This window comes from Bombina bombina, chromosome 3 (assembly GCF_027579735.1).
Source record: "Bombina bombina isolate aBomBom1 chromosome 3, aBomBom1.pri, whole genome shotgun sequence".
NCBI lineage: Eukaryota > Metazoa > Chordata > Amphibia > Anura > Bombinatoridae > Bombina > Bombina bombina.
Genome location: NC_069501.1, coordinates 413,030,331 through 413,046,559, shown reverse-complemented (window position 1 = coordinate 413,046,559; position 16,229 = coordinate 413,030,331). Strand labels below are relative to the sequence as shown.

The window sequence follows — 16,229 nt, the reverse complement described above, 5'->3', positions numbered from 1 at the left end:
TTTTGCAAGTTATAGGGCCATAAATACAAGTAGCACTTTGCTATTTCCAAACCATTTTTTTCCAAAATTAGCGCTAGTTACATTAGAACACTGATATCTTTCAGGAATCCCTGAATATCTATTGACATGTATATATTTTTTTTTAGTAGACATCCCAAAGTATTGATCTAGGCCAATTTTGGTATATTTCATACCACCATTTCACCGCCAAATGCGATCAAATACAAAAAATTGTTCACTTTTTCACAAATTTTTTCACAAACTTTAGGTTTCTCACTGAAATCATTTACAAACAGCTTGTGCAATTATGGCATAAATGGTTGTAAATTCTTCTCTGGGATCCCCTTTGTTCAGAAATAGCACACATATATGGCTTTGGCGTTGCTTTTTGGTAATTAGAAGGCCGCTAAATGCCACTGCGCACCACAAGTGTATCATGCCCAGCAGTTAAGGGGTTAATTAGGGAGCTTTTAGGGAGCTTGTAGGGTTAATTTTAGCTTTAGTGTAGTGTAGTAGACAACCCCAAGTATTGATCTAGGCACATTTTGGTATATTTCATGCCACCATTTCACCGCCAAATGCGATCAAATTAAAAAAAACGTAAAATTTTTCACAATTTTAGGTTTCTCACTGAAATCATTTACAAACAGCTTGTGCAATTATGGCACAAATGGTTGTAAATGCTTGTCTGGGATCCCCTTTGTTCAGAAATAGCAGACATATATGACTTTGGCGTTGCTTTCTGGTAATTAGAAGGCCACTAAATCCTGTTGCGCCTCACACGTGTATTATGGCTAGCAGTGAAAGGGTTAATTAGGGAGTTTGTAGTGAGCTTGCAGGGTTAATTTTAGCTTTAGTGTAGAGATCAGCCTCCCATCTGACACATCCCACCCCCTGATCCCTCCCAAACAGCTCCCTTCCCTCCCCCACCCCACAATTGTCCCCGCCATCTTAAGTACTGGCAGAAAGTCTGCCAGTACTAAAATAAAAGGGTTTTTAAAAAAAAATGAAATTTTTTTTTAGCATATTTACATATGCTACTGTGTAGGATCCCCCCCTTAGCCCCCAACCTCCCTGATCCCCCCCAAAACCGCTCTCTAACCCTCCCCTCTGCCTTATTGGGGGCCATCTTGGGTACTGGCAGCTGTCTGCCAGTACCCAGTTTACAATAAAAAGTGCTTTTTTTGGTTTTTTTTTGTTTTTTTCTGTAGTGTAGCTTCCCCCAACCCCCCACCCCCCACAAACAAACCCCCACCACCTTGCTGATTGTTTAGATTTTATTGTTTATTATATTTTTTATTTCCCCATTTTCTGCAGTGTAGCGGTTCCCACCCGCTCCCTCCCCGTGCACGCGCCCGCCCCCACCCTCCCGTGCACGCGCGCGCGCCCATGCGCGCCCCCAGCCACCCCCGCCCACGATCCCGCCCCCCTTCAGATCCACATGGCCATCGATGGCCGCCACCCGCCTCCCGGTCCGGCTCCCACCCACCAACGCAGGTAGCCACCGATCTCCGGTGCAGAGAGGGCCACAGAGTGGCTCTCTCTGCACCGGATGACTTAAAAAGGTTATTGCAGGATGCCTCCATATCGAGGCATCACTGCAATAACCGGAAAGCAGCTGGAAGCGAGCAGGATCGCTTCCAGCTGCTTTCCACACTGAGGACGTGCAGGGTACGTTCTCAGGCATTAACTGCCTTTTTTCTGAGGACGTACCCTGCACGTCCTCAGTCGTTAAGGGGTTAAAGGGGCCTAACAGGTAAAATAACCTGGTGCTACTCCTCTCAGAACAAGGTACAGCATACAAATAGTGTTGAAACCCTTAGGGTGCGGAATCTGTTGGCGCTCTACAAATAACTAATAATAATAATAATAATAATAATAATAATAATAATAATAATAATAATAAGGGTGTGACAAAAATAGAGAGTTTACGAGTGCACCAACAGCTCCTTGACATGAAAGGGTAAAACATTAACTTTTAATTATTCCTTTAATATTAGATACCAAAACACTATAATAAATATATCTATAGAACACACATTTGAGCATGCAAAAAACACTTATAGCAATACCCCCGTATTCCTGGCCGATAACTGGTCACATTGGCATCAGTTGGGGGTATGCGAGTGCAGGCTCCAAAAACTTTTTTCATAATATAGGCACAGAACCTGGGTTATGCATACTTATTGGTGGCTAAATGTAGTCACCAATAAGCAAGCGCTATCCATTGTGCTGAACCTAAAATGGGACAGCTCCAAAGCTTTACATTTCTGCTTTTTAAATAAAGATAGCAAGAGAACGAAGACAATTTGATCATAGGAGTAAATTAGAAAGTTCCATGCTATATATGAATCATGAAAGAAGAAAAAATTGGGTTTAGTATCCCTTTAACATTATTTCTATGAGTTAAAAATAAAAGGTTATGAATAAACATTTTAAAAATGAATAAATTATAGTTATCTCTATGTTGGGCAAATTTACTATCACTTTAATAGAGGAAGTGAATAAACTAGTTAACCAGAAAGACTAACTACTTGACATAATTGTCAGTTGAACATCCTGATAGTCTTATACCAAATAAAACAACACAACAAACAATCTTGCTTACTTAGATTAGTTAAAGATAAATTGTATCTTTAATAGCCTGCCATTATAGTACTGCATTATCATATTATCAATGGTTCTTTTAATACTAATATTTGGTTAACCACTTGAGTGCAAGTATTGTTTATAATAAACTATTAATTTAAGATATAATGCTTTAGCTAAATATTACTCCCTCATGCTTAACTAAAATACATTTTTAAGAGCCCATTAACACCCCAAAAGGGCATTTGAAAACATGTCACAGGAGGGTTTGGGATTATTGTTTTTTTGTGTTAAGTTTTATTTAGTATAAGACTATAAAGATATTTAACTGACAATCAAATTTGTTATGTACAGATGACCCTCGTTTTACAACGGTTCAATTTACACCGTTTCAGAATAACAACCTTTTTTCCCCATCATGTGACTGCTATTGAAAAGCATTGAGAAGCAGTGCATTTATTAAAATAGCCAGTAGGTGGAGCTGTCCGCTTGTGTTGCAGCAAAGCCAAGCAAGCTGAAATTAATCAGTTTAACCAGAACTGAGCTATCAAGCCGATTTCAAAGGAACAAGATCTTCCTGTCTATAAATCAATCCAGAATGGAATGCATAGAAAGAACTGTTTGCAGAAAAATGCAAGTGAAGTCTGTGTTGTGTGGTTATTTTATTAGGTTTATAATGCTGTTTAGCATTTAAAGTCTTCATTTCAAAGCTTTAAAAATAATGTGATAGGTGTTATTTATGACAATTTTGAGAGGGGCCTGGAACCTATCTCCCTCACTTCCCATTGACTTACATTATAAACTGGGTTTCAAATTATGATGGTTTTAATTTACAACCATTCCTTCTGTAACCTAACCCCGGCGTAAACTGAGGGCTACCTGTATTAAGTTTTAATGAATAGCAGATGTTCTGTCGAAATTTGCTCCCTCGTAGAAATGTGCTACCTGGATGTGCGCATGCGTACAATCACGTACTAGCACTCCACATAGATTTTTTTTCATTGGGATTAGATGTGCACGGCTTAGCAGTGAAAAACGCTGTCTAACTGAAGCAGAGATTAACCTGTAGAAATGTAATAACACCAAGATTAACTGAGTAGGCGCGCATATACATGGCTGCTTTAATAAAAAAATGATAGTAATTTAGTCCTCCCTCGTCCAGATTTGCTACCTCAATCTGCACATGCTTCTAATTATGCAATCGCATTCTTTTCAAACATATGTGGCGTGTGATTACATAATTATACGCGTGCTCAGATCAAGGAAGCAAATCTCGACAAGGGAGCAAATTTTCACTGAAAAAAATGCAGCCAAAAAAATACTTTTTTATAATTATGTAGCCTATTTGCTGAGCATGCAGTTATAGTGTTTCTGGTTAACTAGAGTATTCACTTTCTCTGTTAAGGGATACATTTAGTGAAATCTTTATGTAATTTACGTTTCCCTGAAGCATATAGATTACTAATAACATTTTACAATAATTTATTTTTCAATAACATACTAGGAGTTAAACTGCAATAGGTGTCGATTTGGACATTTCACAATCCTGTTACAGCAACTTCGGCTAATATTAGCTACTCCTGTGCTTTTTATTCACATAACTTTTAATGTGTACATAATAAAAGGGATTATCTATCTTTTTAAACAATAAAAATTCTGGTGTAGACGGTCCCTTTAAGTACCTTTATGATATGTAAGGCAAAAAGGACTACAGTTAAAGTGAAAGTAAATCCTAGCGTTTTACAAACGCTAGGATTGACTTTTAAAACAAATAAAGGGGACTTTCATTCATGAAGTATAAGATACTTCATGTAGAAAGCTCCTTTGTTTTAACTGATCGCCGTTTTTTGGTGCTACAGCAGCCCACGGCTAAAAAATTTTTTTGCTAAGAGGTGACGTTTTCACCTCTTAGCCAATAGCCGTGTGGTAAATCTGGCTTGGCGCCCATGGTAGCTAGATTTACTGCACGGCTATTGGCTAAGAGATGAAAACGTCACCTCTTAGCAAAAAAATATTTTTTAGCCGTGTGCTGCTGTAGCAGCTAAGAACGGCGATCGGTTAAAACAAACAAAGGAGCCTTCTACATGAAGTATCTTATACTTCATGAATGAAAGTCCCCTTTATTTGTTTTAAAAGTCAATCCTAGCGTTTGTAAAACGCTAGGATTTACTTTCACTTTAACTGTAGTCCTTTTTGCCTTACATATCATAAAGGTACTTAAAGGGACCGTCTACACCAGAATTTTTATTGTTTAAAAAGATAGATAATCCCTTATTACCATTCACCAGTTTTGCATAACCAGCACAGTTATATTAATATACTTTTTACCTCTGTGATTACCTTGTACCTAGGCCTCTCCAGACTGCCCCCTTATCTCAGTGCTTTGACAGACATGCAGTTTAGCCAATCAGTGCAGACTCCTAAATAACTCCACGGGAGTAAGCATAATGTTAACTATATGACACACATGAACTAGTACTGTCTAACTGTAAAAAAACGTTCAAAATGCTCTGAGCTAAGAGGCGGTTTTCAACGGTTTAGAAATCAGTTTGAGCCTAGCTAGGCTTAGCTTTACAAAAATACCACTAAGGGAACAAAGCAAATTTGATGGTAAAAGTAAATTGGAAAGTTGTTTAAAATTGCATGCCCTATCTGAATCATGAAAGTTTAATTTTGACTAGACTGTCCCTTTAAGGAATAGTGAGTGCTTTGGTCAACACTTTTGTTGACAACAAATTATATAATAGTCAAAATATTACTTGCTTTGTTAGAGCACGTCATTTTATGACTATTGGTGTCCCTGCACTAAAATTTTAATTAACTGATACTTTGATAAAAAAAAAATGATGGGCTATATATCTGATGGCTTATTATAGTGAAATCTATAAACAAAGGAATATAATAGTATATATTCTATATATAATAGTATATATTCTTATAATAGTATAAAACTACTAGTGCATTTTAATAAAACAACCACTGGTTTAAAATCCCTGTCTTCAAAAAATTACAATCCCATTTTCAGGCTATACATATAAGAATAAAACATATGCATAAAAGGGGGACTATAAAGTTGCAGTAGGTGTAGGAAGTGAAATACACATTTGTAACTGAGTTTGTGATACTCCACAATGAATGTAACAGATCTGTCTCAATGGAGATTTATTTGAATTAAAGTGAATGTAAAGTCAGCATGGTCTCTAAAGTTCACATTAACTTTAAAGTTAAAATAACAGCACTTTAATTCATAATTTTTTTTTAAAGATTGTAATTACTGAGTATTTTAATTTAATATCCTCGCATTCGTAATTATAATCATCCGCCCAGCATTTTTCATCATTGATTGACAGGGTAGGCTCGATCATCAGAACCAATAAATGTATTTACCACGGGGGGACCAAACCCCTTTTGCTGTCGTCACGCGTCTGTACTGCGCTTGCGTTAGACAGTTCTGACAACGATATCTGAAGCTCATGCACATTTTGCGCATGCGCAATTACAGTTATCGGACTGTGTGAGGTGTTTAGCATCGCTTGGAGCGCGCATTGCCACTACGTAAACAGCGGGTGGGACCACTGTATACGTAGGATTGAATAAGACAAGGAAGTTGCGGGTGGGAGGAGCTGGTAATTATAAGAGACTAAATTTCATATTATAATATAAAATTTATTATACATTTTATTAAAAAATGAAAGTGGCGGTTTAATTGATATAGTGATAAGCTATTGAATGATACATTCATATCCTAAAAAATTGACATTCACTTTAATGTTATCTCATTGACCCAGAGGCATAGCTTATACTTTAGAGAACTAGTTCCATATTAATGGTCTCACTAGCAATCCCTGAAATAGCTGTAATTTGGACTCACCTATAGTAATTAAAGAGACAGGGACCCCAAAATTTTCTTTTATGATTTGAATAGAACATACAAGTTTGAACAACTTTCCAATCCACTTCTATTATCAAATTTGCTTAATTATCTTGTTATTATTTGCTGTAGGAACAGCATTGGAATACTGCAGCTATATGAAGACAGTAATTAGCCAATCACGATACAAATGGCTTGCGTCGGATACTTGCGTATTCTTTTTCAACATAGGATACCAAGAGAAAAAAGCACAATCGAAAATAGAAGTGAATGTTAAAGTCTCTTAAAATTACATTCTCTATCTGAATGTTGCGCGTTTACATTTGACTTTCCAGTCCCTTTAACCCCTTAACGACCAACGACGTATGGGGTACGTCCTGCAAAAAAATGCAGTTAATGACCAAGGGCGTACCCCATACGTCGTTGGTCTTTGAAAGCAGTGGAAGCGATCCCGATAGCTTCCAGCTGCTTTCATGTTATTGCAGTGATGCCTCAATATTGAGGCATCCTGCAATAACTGTTTTTAGCCATCCGATGCAGAGAGAGCCACTCTGTGGGCCTCTCTGCATCGGCTATAGATAGCCATTACCGTTGGTGGGTGGGAGCTCATCCAGGGAGGCGGGTGGGCAGTTATTGGTGGAGGAGGGATCTTGTGCGGGTGCGCGCGTGCACGGGCGCGTGCACGAGAGCCGTGCACGTGAGATCAATGCAAACAGCATCAATATGCTGTAGATCTGGAGGGTGGGAGAAAGGACTGGGGAGGGTGGGATTTTCAAATCAAGGCATCTGGGAGAGGGTGGGGGGTTGGATGTTGAGGGGGGGGCAGCTACACTACAAAAATATTTAATAAAATAAAAAAATTTAAATACATTATTATTTTTCAAACTGGGTACTGGCAGACAGCTGCCAGTACCCAATATGGTGCACAATAAAGGCGGGGGGATCAGGGAGGTTGGGGGCTAATGGGGGTCCTACACAGCAGAAGAATTTTTTATTTTTTTTAAAAAAACCTAAAACCCCCCAAAAAAACTTATTTTAGTACTGGCAGACTTTCTGCCAGTACTTAAGATGGCGGGGACATTTGTGGGGTGGGGGAGGGAAGGGAGCTGTTTGGGAGGGATCAGGGGGTCTGATGTGTCAGGTGGGAGGCTGATCTCTACACTAAAGCTAAAATTAACCCTGCAAGCTACCTAATTAACTCCTTCACTGCTAGACATAATATACGTGTGATGCGCAGCGGCATTTAGCAACCTTCTAACTACCGAAAAGCAACGCCAAAGCCATATATGTCTGCTATTTCTGAACAAAGGGGATCCCAGGGAAGCATTTACAACAATTTGTGCCATAATTGCACAAGCTGTTTGTAAATAATTTCAGTGAGAATATGTTTAGGGAAAGATTTTGAACCTTTATTTTTTAAGCTTAAATTGTTATCTGCCTAAGTGTTTTGTTTCTTATCTTTAATTTTTGCTTGAAGTGATGCAATTTAAGAATTATACCTGAACACTTAAGGAGCAGTGCGTAAGCATATGAAATACTTAATTAACAAAAATGGACTATGCCAGCTGAATGAGCCAGTTGGTCCTACAGAAATGCTTTTATTGCACTGTAAACTAGATTATAGAGATTAATTCGGTTGATTACTGGAACTTGCAATTGAAGAAAGTGTGTGACCAGACTTAAAATATAACCTTTATTTGTTTAGTTTTAAAAAAAGACAGCATAAATTGTGTGTGTATGCTACCCTTGAGAGAGTTAAAAACACACTCTCTGTTGATTGTATGATACTTAGCTTATGTAATATCACAAATATGAGGTACTTGGTAGTCCTGTTTTAAGACCGAGATTGTATTCTAGGTGTATCTATATATTTATCTTTCTAAGGACTGTATGGCCTAATGTATGGCCAATCCTTCAGATTATCCCAAGTGGGTATTAATATATGGTATACCAGTTATACTTAAACTCTACAGTCTTTATAGGTAAATATGCTTTTAGGGCGTTATGAACAGCAGTGTTCAGCTATATAACCAATATACAGTAAGCGAGTACTAATGTATACACTTGCAATAAAGTATCTATTGGTTACTCTAGGTTTTGAAGATTGCCTTAATGTCAGTCGCTGCAATGCATGACTTATACTTGTTTATTTAGTTAATTTTTCAACTTTAACAGATATTGACTGAATTCTGTATGATAGTGCATATGCTGCTGCATAAAGGGATAAACTCTGTTTTCAGCTAGTGGTAATTTAAGACAGTCTGAGCTAAGTAGTACTACACTTAGTAGTGTCAGAATAATTATCATTATAGCATCTTAATAGATTCTGGGAATTCCCAGCCAGTCTGGAGCAGTATTTAAAGTGAATATTTAAACTAAAGCTTCATCATTGCGCTTAAATTACATATAACCTTATTTTTTCTGTCACACTGTTTATGCTTCAGTTGTGCTACAGCGTTACTAAATTACAGCTTGTGATGATTGACACATTGTGTCTAATTTATATTATCTTAGTAATGCAACCTGTAAGATTGGTAGTGCTTTTTTGCTCTTTGCTGCTTCTATGATAGTGTACGATATTACTGAGACAATATTGTCTTAAATTTTTATCACCTAGATTGAATTGAATTTTTTATCACCTAGATTGAATGATAATCATGATCATAATCAGTTCATCAAAGACTTATTACATTTTGTACTTCATCATAACTACTTTACATTCAAAGATCGCTTTTACTTACAAACACAGGGTACCGCAATGGGTACAGCCTGCGCACCCACGTACGCAAATTTGTTTCTAGGATGGTGGGAGAACCTAACGGTATTCATAGGAGACAATGACAGATTTGTGCAGTACATTCCGTGTTGGATTCGGTATATAGATGATATACTGTTCATCTGGGAAGGCCCTGAACCAATACTATGTGAGTTCATGGAGGTCTTAAATAATAACAGATTGAATATCAAACTCACATATGAGTATAGTCAACAATCAGTTAATTTCTTAGACCTGCAAATACAAGTAGACCAAGAAGGAAGGGTGAGCACAAACATATACAGGAAACAAACAGCAACCAATACCCTACTGTACCATACCAGTGCCCATGCCCCCTGTACCCTTAAGGCTATCCCAAAAGGGGAATTCACAAGGCTGAGGAGGAATTGTTCTGATTTGAGTACATTTAAGCAAGAAGCATCTAAACTATCGAATAGGCTTCAAGAGAGAGGCTATAGTAAAAGGTCCATAAAAAAAGCTAAAATACAGGCATTACAGCAAGACAGACAAAGGCTCTTACAACCACGTCTGAAAAAACAGGACAACAAACCAAGACTGATCACGACCTACAACCCTCAAATAAAACAAATAACAACGATAATAAATGACCACTGGCACATCCTAAAAAATGATCCCCTACTAGCAACCCAGATTGGGGATAAAGTTTCAATTGGATATAAAAGACCTAAAAATCTAAAAGACACACTGGTTAAAAGTCATTATATCCATATGCCTAAAAGAGCGTGTCAATCAAAAGGCATGTTCCCATGTGGAACATGTAGTACATGTCCCAAGGTATTGAAAATCAAGGATATTGATGACAAATATGATAATAAACATATACTAGCTGACCATTTCTCTTGTACCACAACAGGCGTTGTATATGTTCTCCAGTGTCCATGTAAGTTGTTCTATGTCGGAATGACGACACGACAAGTAAGGACAAGGATTATGGAACACAGCAGGAATATTAAAAATGCTCATAAGGACATGGAGAAAAACAAACAAATAACAAGTGTAGCTAGGCACTTTTATCATAAACACGATAGCAATTATTCCTTGCTTAAATTTTCAGTATTACAAAAAGCAACTCTAGGCATTAGAGGAGGTAACCTAGAGCAAACACTACTCAAAATGGAGTGTAGATGGATACACCTATTAAATAGTGTTAAACCACATGGACTCAATGATAACAACAACTATCATGTTTATCTGGAATAATATAAAATCAATATAGGGATTAAATAACACTATATGACCTGAGATAGAACACTTCTAACATGACATACTCTGAATAAGTATGATTGTTCACAATTAATGTGTCACAACAATTTAAATAAAGATTTTAACTTCTACTCACACTCAAAAATGATTTCACAGGTATCACTTATTACACTGATATTAACAACATCCCTCCACTGAGTAGCTTAAAAATCCTATTTCTCATTAATCAATTTCTTCTAATTCAAAATTTAACACTAAACCACAACACATAAACACCAAGTTGTCACATTTTAATGAATCACTACTTAATAGTTGGTTTCATTCTTAGCCAACCTCTAATGGCGTGTAAATAATAAGAATTCTCACTTCAGTCTGATCTGAGATTCTTTTCACTGTATTAACTCTATGCCCTTAGACGTTTTATTTCATACTTAGTACCACTCACGTTTTAGATCAAACACCCTTTTTTTGTTTATAAGCTTTGTTTTTAGTATCACTTCTCACCTTTTAAATCACCGAAGTACTTAACATGATTACTGTGGACATCACAAACCTCGACGAGTATTGAATAAAAATCATACACTAATGATGTTACATTTAAGCAACAGTCTCGTTTTTTCCCATAAGAAACTACAAGTACATACGCCTGCAAAAAACAAAAAAAGATCAATGATAATCTGGTCAAAAAGAACAAGTGTGAGTTAAACACTGGTGTATTCATTCATTTTTCAGAACAGTTTCTTTGTTATTCAGTAACCATGGCGGTTACACGCCTTCTCCATAGCAACCTCCGTGACAGCACGTATTCCAAGATTGACACGAGCTCCACCAATAGCAACAGCAGTCCCTGACCAATCAGACCTGTGAGGTGGGACATAAGAATACTATATTTCCGGAAGTATGCCGGCCCGGGTAACCCCTCTGAGGATGCGTTAGTGAAACGCTGCGTCAGGGGTCCTCGTTATTTTTAACTGCCTCTCTTGTTGTTTAAATTAGTAGAAATATCTTAGCTTAAAAAAACTAATTTTAGTAAATCCTTACTTGGTAACCTGTGGCTTTTCACAGGCTTAAGCAGCAACTATTATTATTTATCCGAGCGTAAAAATGGTTAACCGTTGCACCTGCATAACATAATACTGAAACGTGTTGGTAACATCAATCTAGGTGATAAATATTTAAGACAATATTGTCTCAGTAATTTCGTACACTATCATAGAAGCAGCAAAGAGCAAAAAAGCACTACCAATCTTACAGGTTGCATTACTAAGATAATATAAATTAGACACAATGTGTCAATCATCACAAGCTGTAATTTAGTAACGCTGTAGCACAACTGAAGCATAAACAGTGTGACAGAAAAAATAAGGTTATATGTAATTTAAGCGCAATGATGAAGCTTTAGTTTAAATATTCACTTTAAATACTGCTCCAGACTGGCTGGGAATTCCCAGAATCTATTAAGATGCTATAATGATAATTATTCTGACACTACTAAGTGTAGTACTACTTAGCTCAGACTGTCTTAAATTACCACTAGCTGAAAACAGAGTTTATCCCTTTATGCAGCAGCATATGCACTATCATACAGAATTCAGTCAATATCTGTTAAAGTTGAAAAATTAACTAAATAAACAAGTATAAGTCATGCATTGCAGCGACTGACATTAAGGCAATCTTCAAAACCTAGAGTAACCAATAGATACTTTATTGCAAGTGTATACATTAGTACTCGCTTACTGTATATTGGTTATATAGCTGAACACTGCTGTTCATAACGCCCTAAAAGCATATTTACCTATAAAGACTGTAGAGTTTAAGTATAACTGGTATACCATATATTAATACCCACTTGGGATAATCTGAAGGATTGGCCATACATTAGGCCATACAGTCCTTAGAAAGATAAATATATAGATACACCTAGAATACAATCTCGGTCTTAAAACAGGACTACCAAGTACCTCATATTTGTGATATTACATAAGCTAAGTATCATACAATCAACAGAGAGTGTGTTTTTAACTCTCTCAAGGGTAGCATACACACACAATTTATGCTGTCTTTTTTAAAACTAAACAAATAAAGGTTATATTTTAAGTCTGGTCACACACTTTCTTCAATTGCAAGTTCCAGTAATCAACCGAATTAATCTCTATAATCTAGTTTACAGTGCAATAAAAGCATTTCTGTAGGACCAACTGGCTCATTCAGCTGGCATAGTCCATTTTTGTTAATTTCAGTGAGAAACCTAAAATTGTGAAATATTTAAAGTTTTTTTTAATTTGATCGCATTTGGCGGTAAAATGGTGGCATGAAATATACCAAAATGGGCCTAGATCAATACTTGGGGTTGTTTACTACACTACAGCTAAAATTAACCCTACAAGCTCCCTACATGCTCCCTAATTAACCCCTTCACTGCTGCGCATAATACACGTGTGGTGCGCAGTGGCATTTAGCGGCCTTCTAATTACCAAAAAGCAACGTAGAAGCCATATATGTCTGCTATTTCTGAACAAAGGGGATCCCAGAGAAGCATTTAAAACCATTTGTGCAATAATTGCACAAGCTGTTTGTAAATAATTTCAGTGAGAAACCTAAAGTTTGTGAAAAAATTTGTGAAAAAGTGAAAAAAAATTTTTATTTGATCGCATTTGGTAGTGAAATGGTGGCATGAAATATACCAAAATGGGCCTAGATCAATACTTTGGGTTGTCTTCTAAAAAAAAATATATACATGTTAAAGGATATTCAGGGATTCCTGACAGATATCAGTGTCCCAATGTAACTAGCGCTAATTTTGAAAAAAAGTGGTTTGGAAATAGCAAAGTGCTACTTGTATTTATGGCCCTATAACTTGCAAAAAAAGCAAGGAACATGTAAACATTGGGTATTTCTAAACTCAGGACAAAATTTAGAAACTATTTAGCATGGGTGTTTTTGGGTGGTTGTAGATGTGCAACAGATTTTGGGGGTCAAAGTTTGAAAAATTTGTTTTTTTTTCCATTTTTTCCTCATATTTTATAATTTTTTTAATAGTAAATTATAAGATATGATGAAAATAATGGTATCTTTAGAAAGCCCATTTAATGGCGAGAAAAACGGTATATAATATGTGTGGGTACAGTAAATGAGTAAGAGGAAAATTACAGCTAAACACAAACACCGCAGAAATTTAAAAATAGCCCTGGTCCCAAACGGTCAACAAATGGAAAAGTGCTCTGGTCACTAAGGGGTTAAACAAGTGAAAGACAACCACTCATCTCTAATGGTTATCCCCACACCTGCTTGCTATAGTACCCCAGACCCACCTTTTACACTAGCACGTTACCTTCACTGACCCCCACGATGACTACCACTTTGGTCACTGACACTTACCTCCTATGGTCATCTTGTATTCCTTGCAAAATACATCATAAACATATCTGTGAAGCAAAGAGGTCTTCCCAACTTGAGCATCCCCCACCACAAGGACCTTGAATAAATGGTCTAAATTTCCCATAATGCAAACACCGATCCTGAGGTTTTCAACACATTGCTTCCAATACTCCCATAGGATTTCCTTTTAAATATTTCAATCTAGAAGACAGCAGTACCGCGACAAATACAGCTGAGTATTTAGAATTAAAGTTTTGCAGGATAAATGTCACACGACGTATTTTGTGTATCGGTTTCATATAACAAACAACAAATTCAGTTTGCCTTATACGTAACAAGTATACTCAATACACAGCAGCTTCCTCATTCAGCAACCTTATTTATTCTTCTGCGGGTAGAAAAACTACAATTCCCTGTATGCAACACGCTGGGAAACAAGCGGAAAGGCGGGTCTCCGACAGCAAAGAAGGATGGGAGTTAGACTGAGTATTATGTTGTATATACTACAATGTCTACCGTTTCATATTTGGTTCTAGAAACAGAAACAATTATCAATTGATGGTTTAAAAAAGGTTATTTCATTAAACATCATCGAAACTATAGCATCTGAAATCTATCATAACGTTAAACATTTGTAAATAAGAATAATTAAATATGATAAAATATTTTTGCCTCAAATAGTTTTAACAAATTGAAAATGTTAAAATATATTGAGAATTACTAGAATTGCTTACTGGATGCTTAGAATAACTGCAGCAGTTGTATTTGCCATCGGAAAGACAAGTGGACAACACAGAAATATCTGTTTTCTTAAAAATAAATAAACCCCCTTCCTATTTAGCGAGTGCAAAAATACAAACAAAAAAAAATAACTGCGAAACAAAACCAAGGTAAAGAATCTAATAAAACCACTGCCTTGATTTTAAACCAACAACAAGGGGCACCAATGAAATGTTTCTTTCACAACAGAATCTTTATCATACCTGAATATGCTCTTGTAATGGCTGATCACTTGCTGGCAATTCTGTTTTAAAGGATTACTTTCTGTTATAATTTTTAAGCTAAACAACTAACATATTAAAGTTAATAAACATTAATTAAAACCTACTGACCTATATTTTTTCATAACGTTCTAAAAGTTATATCTTTTATTCGCCGATGATGTCACCTTATCCTGCCCACTATTTTCAGCACTGCATGTTCAAAATACTTAAACCAATAACTTTGTGTTTAAAGCGCCATTTTGAAACCTAGGTATTGTAAACGGATTGGTACAGAGCAAAGGATACCCACGGAGTGGGTTTGGAAAACAATTCAATTTGCAGACAAGATTTCTGATATACGGTAGAGATATGTTAATGAAATGCTATTGATAAAAAGCGTATTTGGGGTAGTTAGTTAGTTAGTAACAGGCATAGAAAATATTTACTTACAGTGGCCCTTTAATGCTCAGTGTTCAATACACTGACTTATTGCAGACAAATATTGGAGGGGTAGTTTAGCGTCTCAAATTTGGAAGGTACCACATCCCGCCATGGGAGGGGGGGCACCATGGATAGGTTTCCAGTGGCGGTTCCGGGAACGATATTGGAACAGAGCGTTGCAGCACCCGGGAACGATATTGGAAAAGAGCGATCTGTTCCAAAACCTGCCCCGGGCGCCGCAACCACCGCTGGAAACCTATCCACCCCCACCTCAAGTTAGCTTTCTGAAGTAATTCCCACAGTAAAGTGTACGTTTCTGAACTAATTCCCATGGTAAAAATATAAAATGTTTAGGTAAATGTGGAGTTGATGGCTCTGTTCCAATATTGTTCCGGGGCGCCGCAACTGCCACTGGGAACCTATCCATGGCCCCACCACCACCGCGGGATGTGGTACCTTCCGAATTTTGGATGCTAAACTACACCTTTACCCAACTATTTGTACTAGGAAAAAAAAGATCTAGTCAATTTAAAAAAAAACGTAATTTATATCTTAACTGATAAATTACTTTTGTTCATGGTGATAAGAGTCCACAATCCATTACTGCTGGGAATTATCTTTCCTGCCACTAATTGGAGGAAAAGATTCCAAAACTTTAGAGTTCTTTATAAACTTCTATAGTAATCAGTCTGACATGTAGCCAAGCTGACAGAGGTAAGAATGAAACAGAGCAAAATAAATTGAGGAAATGGGGAAAAAAGGATGTACCAAAAATAAATAAATAAATAAAATAATATAAAAAAAGCCTCGTGGACTCATCACCATGAAAGAAAGGAATTTAATCAGGTAAGATAAGAGTCCATGATCCATTACTCCTGGGAACTAATACTCAATCTGTTGCAGAGTCCACAAGTAATGGAAGAAAAAAGGGAGGGATTAAACATCCCTTAACCATAAGAAAAAACAC

At 36.8% G+C, this 16,229-nt stretch overlaps 1 protein-coding gene across 2 annotated transcripts in view; it reads right to left on the bottom strand.

The window, feature by feature from the left end:
- RAB29 (RAB29, member RAS oncogene family) overlaps positions 1-14,209 on the bottom strand; it is a 176,541-nt gene extending 162,332 nt beyond the window's left edge. The window contains exon 1 of one of the 2 annotated variants that reach the window (XM_053706607.1): positions 13,839-14,209. In XM_053706607.1, coding sequence (XP_053562582.1) covers positions 13,839-13,962 — 124 coding nt within the window. In that variant the 5' untranslated portion in view covers positions 13,963-14,209. The remainder of the gene's footprint in view (positions 1-13,838) is intronic. The other variant, XM_053706608.1, reaches the window with a different exon arrangement.
- Between the last annotated feature and the right edge of the window lie 2,020 nt (positions 14,210-16,229).